Below are 13,968 nucleotides of genomic sequence, written 5' to 3' on the forward strand. Positions count from 1 at the left end.
AGTTCCTCTTTTAAAGTGACTCCTGTGTCTTGTCTTTTCTTTCCCTCCTAGCGAGCACACACAGTGGAGCCATGATCAAATACTTGGGGGACATCTGTGAGGTCAGTTCTCCTCACCACTCAAGGATAAAGGCCAGAAGGGAAAAAGGGGGGCAGGGGAAGGTGGCAAGGGAGGGGACCACTTGCTAGAAGGTGAGCTGAGGGCCCCTCTGATGGCACCAGGTCAGCTGCAGTCAGCAAGGAGAGGGAGATGCTTGGGGGCCCTCCATGTCCAGCACGACAAGCAGCTGCTGCAGCTCCTCACAGGCAACAGCCCAAGTAGCCGTCACATTGTGGGGAGAATGTGACCCAGTTGTGACCAAGTACAGTATCAAGTTCAGCCTAAACCTCTGACAGGGCAGAATATGCTCAGAAACGTACACTCTCCTTGGTCTGTTTTAGCAAGGAAAAGCTGCTATGGACTGAAGTTTGTGTTCTGGCTGTCAAAAACAAATTCCTAAATTGAAAACCTACCCCTCTATGTGATGGCACAAGTAGGCATGAGGTCCGGAGGCGGAGGCCCCATGGATGGGATTCGTGCCCTGTGAAGAGGCTTGGGGACTTCTGTTGTCCAGTGGTTAGGACAATGTACTTCCATGGCCAAGGGCCTGGGTTCAGTCCCCATCCCGTTTGGGGAACTGAAGACCCACAAGTCGCATGGCACAGCCAAATAAACTATTGTTTTAAATATCTGAGAAAAAGTTCCCTCGATGACTCCCGCCACATGAGGTTACAGCTAGAAAGTGTCACCCATGAACTAGGACCAGGACCTCACCAAGCCCTGGATCTGCCAGCACCTTGACAGGACCGCCCACCCTCCAGGACTGAGAGAAACAAATGCTCTTTTCAGCAGCTGGGGCAGACTGGGACCAAGTCAAACTGGAAATGGGCCCCTTGCAGGACCTATGCCCCACAGAATCACTGCACTGGGGAGACAGAATGGTTCTGGCAGCCAAGTGCACCGTCACCGGCACTGGGAGACTCAGGCCCACTCAGGACTCTGTTTCCATAAAGAGATTTTTCTCAAGAGGCTGGGGCCAGTGGCCTCTCACCTCAAGGGTCCACACAGCTCCAAGGGCAGAAAGGAGACTGAGTGGCTTTGGTCCCTCAACCTTGGGTGGTTACCCCACAACACACACACAAAAGCAAGCAGCTTTCAGGAACTGGTATTTATTATCAAAGTCATATTCGATGTCAACAAGATGCCACAACTACAAAAAAAATTGCGCACATTGCAATCTCAATGCAAACAGTCAAATGGAACCCCAGTCATTAAAAAAGTAATTCAAATTACCCCAAAAAGCAACTGAATTTTTTAAACATCTTTATACATCCAGCCAACAAATTAAAATGGTTAACAAGAAAAAATACAAATTCAGAGGTCTGGTATCGATGTTTAAAAAAGGCAACTGCTTAAGCATTTCTATCGATTCGAACATCAATCTCTCGGCCACTCAGCTTCATCCCATTCATCATCCGGCAGGCTCTCTCAGCCACCTCTGGCGACTCAAACTTAACCACACCGCACCCCTTGGACTTCCCATTCTCCATCTTGATGTCGGCATACAGCACGTGGCCTGGGCACAGGGAGGGAAGAAGAGACCACAACTCATCAGGCAAACCCAGAGCTCAGGCTCAGTCTGGGCTCCACTCAGTCCAGATCACCTGTTGGATTTCGGTTGACAGAGTCAAAAGGGAGAGCGGCCCCTGCGCCTGACGCAAGAATGCTCAGAACACGCGGCTGGAACCCGGCTACCATGGCCCTCCACCACACTGCCATTCTTCTGCCCATGGGACAACAATCTGACTCATGATAAGCAGTCCTGAATGTATACCTTCATGCTCAAGAGTTATAAAAAAAATACACTGTGTGAAGCCAACTTTATAGGCAAATTTTACAGAGGCTTCACTTTTAATACACTGTTCCTGTGTTTACAAGGCCATCGCCAATACCATGGACACTTCTGTACTGTCCAAATACAAGCTTTGTCATCATTAACAAGCAGGTTATACATATTCCTTCAAGCTCTGGTTAAGCATCCTGGTTATGTGTCAAGCACTGTGGAAAACAATCTACAAGGGAAGAGCTACAGAAACGCAGGGCCAAGAACACAAGTGTATCGGGGCTGGCCCGCACAACACTAGGGCCATGGACTCTGCTTAAGAGAAGGTCAAGCCCTGGAGGGCTTCTCACAGGCAAGTTCTAAAACAGCTTGGGCAGACACTAAGTGGTACAGGGCTTGTAGTTTTGGATTTATCTTGCCAACAGAGGGACAGACACCTCCAGGCCTGGGAGGGGAAGTGGCATGATCTACTTGACTTTTCCACTACAATCTGTGAACTGAGGAGTAGGCAGAGAGGGCAAGAAGGCAGGCTATGGCTCAATAACTGACCCAAGAGAAGAACCAGGACAGGCTGCAACAGTGGTGAAATCTGAGTTACTGCGGCAAAAGGAAATGAGAAAACATTGAGGAAGCCTTGATCCAGAGAGTCAGCCAGGCCTCTGGCTTAAGGCTGGGGCTCCCAACTTGCCATGGCTCAAAGAACAGAAGTGGTGGGGGTGAGGGGCAGGGCCTCACCCAGAGACAACCGAACTTCCTTTTGGCCACAAAGCAAGCCTTCCAGAGTGGCTGCCCGGTTTGCCAGGAAACCACCGTGCACACAAACTAACACCTGCCCTGAGCCCGTGAATCCTCACCCATGCCTGCTGGGCGAGTGCTCTTTGAGACACAAACCCATGGTGCGGTTGCGGAAGGCACCCTTGTCTCAGATGTACTTATTTTATTGAGCTTTGTCACTTAGAAGCCATGTGATATTAGCAATGTGACTTTGCCTGACTCTGTAAATTGAGGACAATGCCCACCTCTTTTCAAAAACCGGAAAAGGCAAACGGCAAAGTTGAAATGAGAACAGGGGTGAGAAGTGTCTGACACATAACAGGAAACTCAGTAATTGGCTTGAGTGTTTGCATAGGCAGAAAAATGGCAAGTCCCATCCGTCCTCTATAGAGTCACGGAAGGTGTCTACAAGACAAGGATGGGAGCCTTGACACGAGCCACGACACAAGGAAGCACTTAGGAAGCCTCTCAAATACTTACCGCATTCGTTGAACTTGTCTTTTAGCATCTTCCATGTAAAATCAAATGGGAGCTGAGGGTGGAGAAAAGGGGAACTGGTGAGTAATGCAACCAAATCCTAATGCAGAAACCTAAAGTGTCTCGGGATGCCTTTAAAACCTCTCATTACACAGATACTGGCTGACCTTCACACTGCAATGATCAGCAGAAAACAAGTCTGTCTGGGTGAGGTCCTGAACTAGCACAGCAAGTTCATTCCGTTATCTGCGGCAACTTCACACAGGGAACAGGACGCACAGCTGCCCGTAGTGAAGAGCCCACAGAACCACCGCACAGTGGCTAAAAGTGGTCCATCTGGTGAAGGTAACTCAGATATAGCCTTCTCCCCACTCTGAATTGTCATGCCAAGTATTTAGCAGCTCATCAAGCTGAGAGTTAAATAAAAAACCCTCAAGTTCTCCAGATCACGGTCTTCTCTACCTAGTAGTCAGAGAAGCCCAGGATTTCACAAAACCCACTGTTTCTGCTGCACAAGTGTCGTAAGCTCCCATGTTCCCACCTCATTCTACTGACACCAAGCCTTGGGGACAAAGGCAAGGTGGCCTTGCATGCTAAGCTCTCCTTCTGAGGCCATCCCCTCTCACTGCAACCTGCCACCCTCGGTCCTGCTGACCTCTGCCTCCCTCTTCCCCATGTGCACAGGGCCGAGATGTTCCTGAAGAGCCACTTACATTTCTCACAAATATCTGGCAGGCCTTCCTGGCCACCCCAGGGGCATGGCCTCCAGCTCCACCAAAGGAACCCGCGAAACTTCCTCCAAAGTTGCCACGCTCCATCTCAATGGCACGGTCAAAGCTGGCACCGCCACCGCCACCCATGGCTAGGCCCATGCGCTCAATGCCAGCGCCCAGGGCGGGGCCCATGGCAGGACCCATGCGCTCTAGACTGTTGGCGCCCATGCGCTCCAGGCCCATACGCTCGAGACTGTTGGCGCCCATACGCTCCAGGCCCATGCGCTCCAGGTTGTTGGCGCCCATGCGCTCCAGGCCGGTGGCCATGCGATCCATCACGGGGCCCATGCGCTCCAGGCCTGCCCCCATGCCTGCGGGCACCATGCGCTCCATGCCCAGGCCCATGCGCTCGATGGCAGGGCCCATGCGCTCCACACCAGAGCCCATGCGCTCGATGGTCTGGCCCACACGGTCAATGGGCGCGGCCATTCGCTCGAGGCCAAAGCCCATGCCGGCCCCCATGCGCTCCACGCCAGAGCCGATGCGCTCCATGGTCTGGCCCATGCGCTCGATGCTGGAGGCCATATGGTCGAGGCCCAGGGGGCCCATGCGCTCGATGCCGGAGCCCATGCGCTCCACGGAGCCCATGCGGTCCATGACCAGGCCCATGCGCTCAATCTCGGAGCCCACACGATCCATGCCGTGGCCCAGGCCTGCGCCCATGCGCTCCATGCCGGCCCCCCCGATGCGGTCAATGCCAGGGCCCATTCTCTCAATGCCAGGAACACTGCCTCCACCTCCACCTAAAACAGAGACACAGAACAGGTGTATATCAGAGGCTTGAGGACCCATGTGCACATTGTGCCTGGAGGCCTCCCTGGGTGCAGAGGCCTGGGCACTTTACAAGCTCAACCACGGTTCAGCAATAATTTATCATAGATAACCCTCAAATGTTGGCAACTGCTAAAGCTGGGTAGTGAGTACATCATTCTTCCTACTTTGGTGCCACAGCTAATTTCCACAGAAAAATTTGAAAGGGGAGAAACCCACCCGAGGACTTTTATCAACAATGTCCTTCACATCACTTTGAGGGTGCTGATACTTGGGACAAGCTTTGTGAGCAACAGATATCAATTCCTGAGAACTCTGCAGTCTCCCCACCACTAGACATTATAGGGGTGGGGGACAGAAGCCCCACCCTCAGCTGGTCACCCAACCAGCTTACATGGAGTATAAATAGTGACAATTAGGATTGCTCACAAGCTCTATCATCCCCCAACCTGTCCTTTACAATGCCCTGCTGGTAACCAGTTTGGCTGCATGTCCTTAGCACCTCCACAGCATAAAGAAGTTATTACACAGCCATGTGATCAGGAAGAGACAAAGAAAACCAAAATCAACACTAATACAGACCCCTACGTATGAATGAACACAGCCAGCCACTTCCAATGAACCTCACTCTGTCTGTCAGGGAAGTCGTTACCCGACTGTGCCATGTGTAACTCTGCCAGCTTTGAAGGAAAAAGCTGATGGCACTGCAGAGAAGATTCTGGAAATGGCCTGGGATCAGTCCCTCACTGCCATGGTTCATGGTTCAGCTGGACACTGAACCATGGCAGGTCAGCAGGGCACAGGGACCCTGTGATACCTGCAGTGGGTCTGCTCCATCACCAAGGCACCACCCACCAAAGTTTTTCCACATGGAAAGCCCAAGGGTTCTGCTCCTTCAAGTTTCACCACCACCACCACCACCACCGGCCTCTGAAAAATGAGCAGCTGAGCACTCAGCCTGCCATTACTGAATCAAGTAGCCAAGGCCAGGATGCAAATCAAGAAGAGGAAAGATTCTTTGATTCTCTAACTGACCAAGGCCATGACCTTGCACAAGTCATGCCACTTCTCGGTGACTCTTTCCTTCACTGAGTAACAACACACCAAGTGGCGAAATATAAACATAATTTTAAGTATATTAAACTTTCAGAGCCAAAATATCTCAGAAACTATAAAAATGTAACAAGTCTAGAGAGGGTGGAGAGCATACCCAAACGATTATCAAAAATGAGTGTGACACTCTAGATGCTGAGAGCAGCAGAGAACTAGGAAGAAACAGTGCCCACATGGAATTCTAGAATCGGCCCACCACAGAGTAACTCCAGCAGGTGGAGTTAGCAAGGACATGCCAAGATGCTCAGAGCCATAAGAAAAAAAAAAAAACTGAAAAATTTCTGAAATAACCACATATAGTTTTAGGTACCTGTCAAAAAAGGTATACTAATGGAAGAATATATTTCAAAATATTTATAGCATTCATCACTGGGCAGTGAGATTTCAGATATTTACGTTCTTCATAATTATCAGAATTTGAGTACATGTATACAGTCCATTTGTTATGATTAGGTGGTGTACATTTTTATAATCAGGTTAAGATATTTACTTTTAGCAATTTGCAATTTTACACCACTAGAAACAAGAAAGCTCCCAAATTACATGGACATTCTGACAATGGCTAAAGTGTACACATTAACTCACTTACTTTACAGACCAACCCTATGAGGTAGGTACCATGATAGCCCCATTTTACAGCATGAAAAACAGAAGTTCAGTAACTTGCCAAGTGTCACACAGCTAAGAGAAGGCAGAGCTGGTTCCCCACCCCAGGCAGTCTATTTTTGAGCCCATGCTTTCAGCACTACACTCTACTACCCCCAGTAACACAAGCCTATTCTAAACATCAAAACATCAAAACTAAGCGTTTCCTACCTCCTCCCTGCTTTGCAATGATCTCTCCTCTCTTCAGGGCATTACTTAGGATTTCTAAGGAAATCAGGAAGAAAAAAAAATTAGCCAAATTCCTCTATGGAAATAGAAATTTATCACAGATTCCAGAGCAGGACTACTACTATTTAAAAAAGGAAAGGGGGAGGGGTTGAGAAACACACACACAGACAAGATCATTTCACTGGGAAGCTGCAAGAGTCCTGATGATGGGTCAGATGGCAGGGCCCATGGAGCTCCAGGCCCAGGCCCGCTTGGGAGGGCCTCTGGAAAGGCACCCATGAGCTGAACTTGGTAAGTCACAGCAGGAACAGGGGGCGGCCAGCAGCTCAGTTTTCTAAAGCCGGTCCAGACCCTCAGGACTTGCAGACTGAAGAGCGCACTCACCTGCCCATTTCCAGTCAACCCCTCACAGGTACCCTTCAACCAACTGCTGTAGCTACACTGAGAGCCCAAACCATAAAAACCAGCAGTAACCGTGTGCAGTGCTCGAAGTTCGTCCCGGTCCACAAGCCAGGCCAGGCAAGGCGGCAGCCAAGTGAGCCCACCAGCCCTGCCTGGAGGGAGCTACATGTGATGGCGACCAAGTGACGGGCACCACCGCAGGCGAACAAACCCCAATATGCTCAGCTGTCCAAAACAGCAATACTGCTGCTTGCTTGCTGGTGGTTCAGAAAAACCTATTTTAAGCTAGTGTTACCGTTTCAGTTTCTTCTGGGTCTTTCATTATGTACGAGAGACCTGTCCCCACCCTCTCGCTGGTCTTGAAGAGTGCTAAGCAACATGGACAACAGCTCATACTGTGACCATGACCAGGAGGAGACTGAACCCTCGCCCTGCAGCTGTTTCGAGTGTTACCTGCTAAAGGAAGGGGGTGGGCAGGTACACCAAGAAACAGACCTCCCACCTGCAAGCAAGACTGGGGCTTACTCTTGCCTGACGCCGAGGAGCCTGCTCTGCATGCCCAGGCCTGTGGTTTAGTTCCTCTAATAGCACATGGATCAAACCATTCCCTGCAAAAGACTTCGCAATGGGCCCACTACTGATCTGAAGAGAAAGACCCAATTATTTTCACAAAGGGCATTCACAGGCCTCTCTGCTCTCTCAATTTTAATCTGTTCTTCCCATCCAAGGTAGACCAACACCTCCAAGCCTCTACAACTGACTCTAGCAGCCCTCTCTGTGGGCATGGACCCTTCTACCATGCTGAAACCCAGCACTCCAGCGTACCCTGCAGTTCCTGCATCATCTTCCTGCACCCCCACCACTTCTACCAGTCAACTAGAGTGGTGCTTTTACAAATCCTAACAGAGAAAACAAGAGTCTTTGTGTGGTGCTCAGATGGTTGCCAAGAGCCCAGGAGCCAGCATCTCCACGGCTCCCTCAATTAGGTCATTTCTCCGAGTCGACCTTTGGCGCTGCCCTGAGCCACTCTCAGCATTACTCCTAGGTGACAGCACACCCTTCAAGGTCAAGGATCCATCTACGTCCCTGCAGTACCAAGTACAGCTGTCTGCACAGAGAGGCAGAGATCTACTGCCTTGACAGGAAGGAAGGGACACCGAAATGCACTAAAATGACCCGTCGAGTAAGCCACACAGAAACAAAAGGCCAGGAACTGAATCTGAAAAACCCAGGCAACTCTCCTGAAAACCTGATTTCAAAATTTGATTTGTTACAAAGACCGTTCTGCTAACTTGGGTCTGATCCTAAGAAGCAAGAGAACAAAAGCTCTTTACTGCTGCCATGGCCACTGTGGAAAGCCTCAGGACAAACAGGACGCTGGTCTCAATCAGGGAGAAGGCCCAGAGGAGCAGGAGAGACCGAGGCCAGAAGTGGCCGCTCTGTATTCAGGTCTGGAGAGGACAAGTTTCCTGGCACCACGTAAGACAACCTCAGCAGGCCACCTCCTTCCTGGGCCACCATAGGACCTGGGGCAAAGCTGACAGCCTCGTCAGAGCTGAGAGGTACCCAGAGCAGCAAAGGATCAAGGCTCAAGAGGAGGAAAAAGTGCCTGAGGGAGCAAAGTCATGTACCATTTTGTTCTCACCTACAAATTAGTATTTGCAGTCAAACGACAATAACTTAGTTAATATCCCACCATTCCAAGACACAAAAACAAAGACAGTTATGGCAACAAGAAACTTGTAACTCATCACATGCCCCCAAATTCTAAAGCTCTGGGACAATCTAGAATAAAGCAACAGTCATAACAAGCAAGCCAGGAAAAAGTCTTGACTACCAGTCAATGTTGATTTAAGAAAAGTCACTCAACTTTCCTAACCACGGTCAGGGGGGTAAATGAACCAAAGTTCAACCGGCTACTCTGAAAGAAACAGTTTTTAATAATTCCTGATTTTCATGACATAAACACAGAAGACTGGGTTCCTGGAGATAAGCTGCAGAATGTTGAACCCTGTCTCACTGATGACAAATTTTCTAGGGCCTTCATGAGTTCTAAGAATACAGTTCAGCTCACACAAACTAGACATCAAGAGCTTACAATCCTCACACCTAGCCCCAGATGTCCCACACAAAGACAGAGGCTGAGCACTCTGAGGCCAGCACCTAGCAGCCGCCTATCTGCTCAGGATGATGTGCCAGTGAAGATGGGAGAAGGGGGCATGTGTGTGGTGGGAAGAGTTATCCACGCTCTAAATCTCCTTTGAGAGAAACAAACTCTAGAGCCCATGAATAGCCAATCTCCTTGTTCACACTAATTAACAGAGAGGAATTAGGCTGACAAATTCTCAGAAACATCTAAACTCCAAACAGGGGAAGCCAACTATGGAAAAGTAAAGAATATACTGCTCTGCAAACTAACCAAAACTACATTTAGATGGACCCAATACTCAAAGCCTTCCAACATTAGGAAACTTCCCAGGTTCAACAAGAGCTCTTTCACATGCAAGAGCAAGCACACCCTCATTCAACTGGAACCCTACAGGCCACTGGACTAAGGAGACTCACACCCCCGCTGAGCCTTGACAATCCTCCCCGTGATTAGAGAGCCACAACCTCACATAAACGCAGCAGTCTTAACTCTGCAGCAAGAAAATACCTCATACCAATGTGGAAAAAGCAGCCATTTGATAAGACTGAAGAATGATAGTGCTGCTACTACTATCAATAAAAAATTCAAGGACCAAAAGTTTGTATCAGGTCTAGAAAACATACAATTTTTTAAAAGCCTTCAGAAAAATTGCTGACTTGCCTAAGAACCTCCCAACATCAGGGTGAGCCTGCACCCCTGGGGGGCTGACCCTGCCCACATGAGGTCCATGGGGCCTTCTTACCCACTCCTCTGCCAAGGGGCTCCCCAAAGCTTCGAGACATTCCCATCTGCTTTCTGGCAAAGTCTCTCTCAAATCCTCCACCCATGCCACGCTCCATCTCTGTGGAAAAAAACATCACCCTTGGCCTTTCCAGGAATGCCATTGTTTTAGACATTAAACCCAAAAACTATAGATACACAACAACTACCAGCAAGTCAGCATGTTTAGTTTTCTACAGAAAACCAGTACTCATCCTCTATTCCTTAAAAAAGCAAGTCACCACAAACGAATCCCTGAAAATACCCTACCTTCAGTCCACTGAGAAGGACTAACTTCCGCTTACATCACAATCACACGGAGGGTGCACTGAGCACCCGCTCCTGAGGTAGCTGGCGTGGGAAGGCTACAGGAGAGCCTGCCCAGGTTACAGACAGCAGCAGCAGCTAGCCGCTCTGGGGCGCACCCCCATGCCTGCCTGGCCCAGGGCCTTTACATGTGCTATGATTTCATGGACTCCTCACAACCAGCCTGCACACCTGCATCAGCTTCCACCACTACTGGCCCCAAAGTGAGGCTCAATGACTGAGAAACTCGACTGATGTCACATGCTCCATAAGGAGGGAGGCAAAGGCTGGAACCTAAATCCAACGCAGAAGTCCACGGTCCAGTCACCAGCACAAGAACAGAAAGACAGCTGTGGACAGACAACACAATTGCTCTTCTGATAACTGGAGCAGTTTGATCTATATAATGGGGTTTGGGAACTTCATTCTTCTACACTGACTGCAGCAATACTTATTATTTTTTCACAACGTCTTTTAGAAACAAAGGTCTTAGCTCCTGTGCAGGAAAAACTCTGCCACAGCTGTCACCTGTTTGAGAAACCCTTTCAGGAGTCCTGTCACTCGCTACTTCTTCCCTTGTATATTCCTCTAAAGCAAGACAGAGTGTACATCACACTGTCTCCTTTCCATTTTGAAAGGTCCTTGGAAAATCTGGTTTATTAATTTGCTCCCAAGAAACATGAGGTGTACAGGTGCTATATAATGGACGCTTTTTATTGCACAATTATCAAAAATGCAGCTGAACCCCTATACTTTCAATGAAGCAAATGAATGCATTACATATTTATAAACATGGAAGCAGGTCAGCATCATGAATTAATAAGATACAGCAGTGGACTTCAGTCACAATTTGAATCCACCCCACTGAGCGTCACAGGTTGGTGGCTCGCTATCTGCTGGAAATACATCTAACTCAGGCAAGCCTGTGTAATGGTAGGCAGAACAGAAATCCCAGAGTGGTAACGGATGGGAGCTCTGCCGTGCACCTTTAATCCTTATCATAAGCCCATGAAGAAGGCAACATCCCACAACAAACAAGTCATATGCAGGCATTAACGTGCTGGCAAAGGCCTCCGAACATACTTCCCAACTGTCAACAAACTGCAGAGCACAGGGAGCACTATACAAACTCCAAGGTACTCTCCCCAACACAAAAGGAGAGCAAGAGTCAAGAGAAAGAAGTTTCACTGTCAAATACTGCATCAAACCAATCACTGCTTGATATGTGACAATCTTCCCATTTAAAAATGTTGGTATGTACCCTAAGATTTGCCCTTCACTGGCTGGTTGGCTGGCCCTGAGAATCTCATCTCTAACAGTCTCATGTTGTCAGCACCGTGACTATAATGGGATGGCATCATGATCATCAACTAAACATGAAGAGTTAAACCTGACACATCTTCATCAACTTCTCCAATGACTGAAACCTTCCTTGGACCCAGCACCCAAGGGCTCTGAAGCCAATTCAACCCAAATCTCAGAACAGCTCCAATGCAGGAAACCTCCAACTCTCTGCTGCAGAGGATGGAGGAAGAGGACTCCAAGTTTGGACCTGGGAACATCCAAGAACACAAGAGCAACAACACATCCTCCACTGTGGCTCTTCAAGACACTCAGCACTTGGCACCTTGAACCACCAGGCTCACAAGCCTAACTGCTGAACTCCACCAGCCAGGTTTCCCAAGATTTAGTCCCCATGGCTCAGCATAGGCCCACCCTCATTTCCACCAACTTCTCAATCATATCACTCCACTCCGCAGACCAACAACCCAAATCTCCCTTTTAATGGTTCATCTGCTCTGAGCAAATACTTCATCAAGCCAGACTTCTCCAATTCTTACTTTTTATTAGAAATGCCATGCACACATGAGCTAAAGACAAGCCTGAAAGTACACTGGAAACACAAACCTCTGTTCCTTCATTTCTTATTATTCTTCCTAAATCTCTTTATCATCATCTAGAACAAAGTACTCCATGAAGAAGAAGGGCAGCTTATTCAACAGGAATCTGTCTTTCCAGTTTGAGAGTTACTATCTATCCTAGTATGGTTCTCACTTGCTCTATACAGTCTTCACATGGTATGTTACACAGACCAGCAAAGAAACATTAAAACCCAAATGCTTACATGTATAATAACTCAGTTACTTTGTTGTACAGCAGAAATTAACAAAACATTATAAATCAACTATACTTCAATTTTAAAAGTTTAAAAAAAGACGACAAAAAACCTCAAGCCCCAAATTCTTAATAACTTCTCATTCCACAAAAGTTTGTAAAACAGCAGCATTCCCACAGGTGTGGGTCACAGAGGATTTCAGAAAGACAGACTCTCAAAAGCAGCAAGATCTTCATGGCACTCTATAGCCCTATTTGGGGGAGGGATAGGGTGGGAGGGAGTGGTGTCTATGTTGGAGACAATTCTAAAAGGCAGGATCTCAGATTAAGAGCCAAGCTCTGGCGTCAGACAGCCTGGGTTCACATTCCGTCATTACTAGCCATGTGACCTTAGGCAAGTCACTCTGGGCCTCAATTTCCAATGAAATGGGGAGAACAGTACCTACACATCATATGGTTCTTGCAAGAACTAAATGAAATAACAGTGTTATCATTATACTTGACATAACTATGTCTCAGATGGGAGGCCTGTAAGATTTAAACAGTAGTACACCAAATTTCACAAGATATAAATACAAAATTAAACAAATGCTGCATCCACTCCCAATTTGCAGACATCAGAGCAGATGATCAAGCCTCACCCAGTCCAGCACTCCAGGGAAGACAAGTGCTGGAGGCCACAGGAATGCTTTAAAGTTTTTAAAGTTTTATTGGACAATTACTGGGAAGATCTGAAACAGAAAACCTCAAGAGTTTAGTAACTGAGAAAATGAACACTTGCCTACCACTAAATCTAGCTTCTGGAACACAAATTATTTAAGGCAATTCAAAGTTATCAGATTCAGCACAAAAGTGGGAGGGTGAAGTCACTTATCAAAAATCAGTCTGCTGCCTAAAGGTCACCTAGAGCCAACAGCCAGCAGAGGGTAGATAGGTACACAGATCTTACCATTTATTCTGCCCATGTTCATCCCAGATCCAAATCGACCCATGTTTTCCATACCACCACCAAAGGGTCCTTCCATGCCTGAAAGAGACATATTTGCATTTTAGCAGCAGCTTAACAAGACTCAAAAGTGAACAGGAATAGAAAATGTTTTCACAAGTTTTACCTAGGGCATGTGCTGCCAGAAACTTACCAAGTCTTAAGGGCTTTAGGAGAAAAAAGGCTAGAGCCCTTACTTAAAAATCACTATCTTCAAAAGGCTGATCTGATCCAATCCAGTCAATGAACAGACAAGCAAAGAGAGACCCAGAGAGATGGAGTGACTTGCCCAAGGTCACAGAGCTAGTCAGTGAAAAAGCCAGAACCAAAAGCCAAGTGGCCCAACAGAAGGATCAATGGGTAAAAGTAATCTCTAGACTTAAACTGTTTGGAAACCCAAGTGAAAATTTCATGCAGGGCTTAAGAGAAAAGGAAAAAGGAAGAAAAGAGGGGAAACCATACCTAAAAGTAGTTAAATTCATATTTCATTTGAGTTGTCTTACCTCCCATTTTATTTATTCCAAATCCTATGCCTTCCATTCCCATTCCTTAAAAAGAAAAAGTCAATGCAAACTAAAATTATGTCAAAGCCGTAATGTTTGAACTTAAAAAGCACAAGAAATTCCAA

The 13,968-nt window shown here is 47.6% G+C and overlaps 1 protein-coding gene across 11 annotated transcripts in view; it reads right to left on the bottom strand.

Annotated features, from left to right (window-relative positions):
• The window catches only part of HNRNPM (heterogeneous nuclear ribonucleoprotein M), a 39,921-nt gene continuing 27,145 nt past the window's right edge, over positions 1,193-13,968 (bottom strand). For 3 of the 11 annotated variants that reach the window (XM_018050964.1, XM_018050961.1, XM_018050971.1), the window contains 7 exons: positions 13,844-13,888; positions 13,305-13,382; positions 9,918-10,016; positions 6,607-6,660; positions 3,847-4,649; positions 3,137-3,188; positions 1,193-1,615 (listed from right to left, as the gene is read on the bottom strand). In XM_018050964.1, the coding sequence (XP_017906453.1) occupies positions 1,452-1,615; positions 3,137-3,188; positions 3,847-4,649; positions 6,607-6,660; positions 9,918-10,016; positions 13,305-13,382; positions 13,844-13,888 (1,295 nt within the window). In that variant the 3' untranslated portion in view covers positions 1,193-1,451. The remainder of the gene's footprint in view (positions 1,616-3,136; positions 3,189-3,846; positions 4,650-6,606; positions 6,661-9,917; positions 10,017-13,304; positions 13,383-13,843; positions 13,889-13,968) is intronic. The other 8 variants (XM_018050968.1, XM_018050963.1, XM_018050972.1 and 5 more) reach the window with 5 other exon arrangements.

This window comes from Capra hircus, chromosome 7 (genome assembly GCF_001704415.2).
Source record: "Capra hircus breed San Clemente chromosome 7, ASM170441v1, whole genome shotgun sequence".
NCBI lineage: Eukaryota > Metazoa > Chordata > Mammalia > Artiodactyla > Bovidae > Capra > Capra hircus.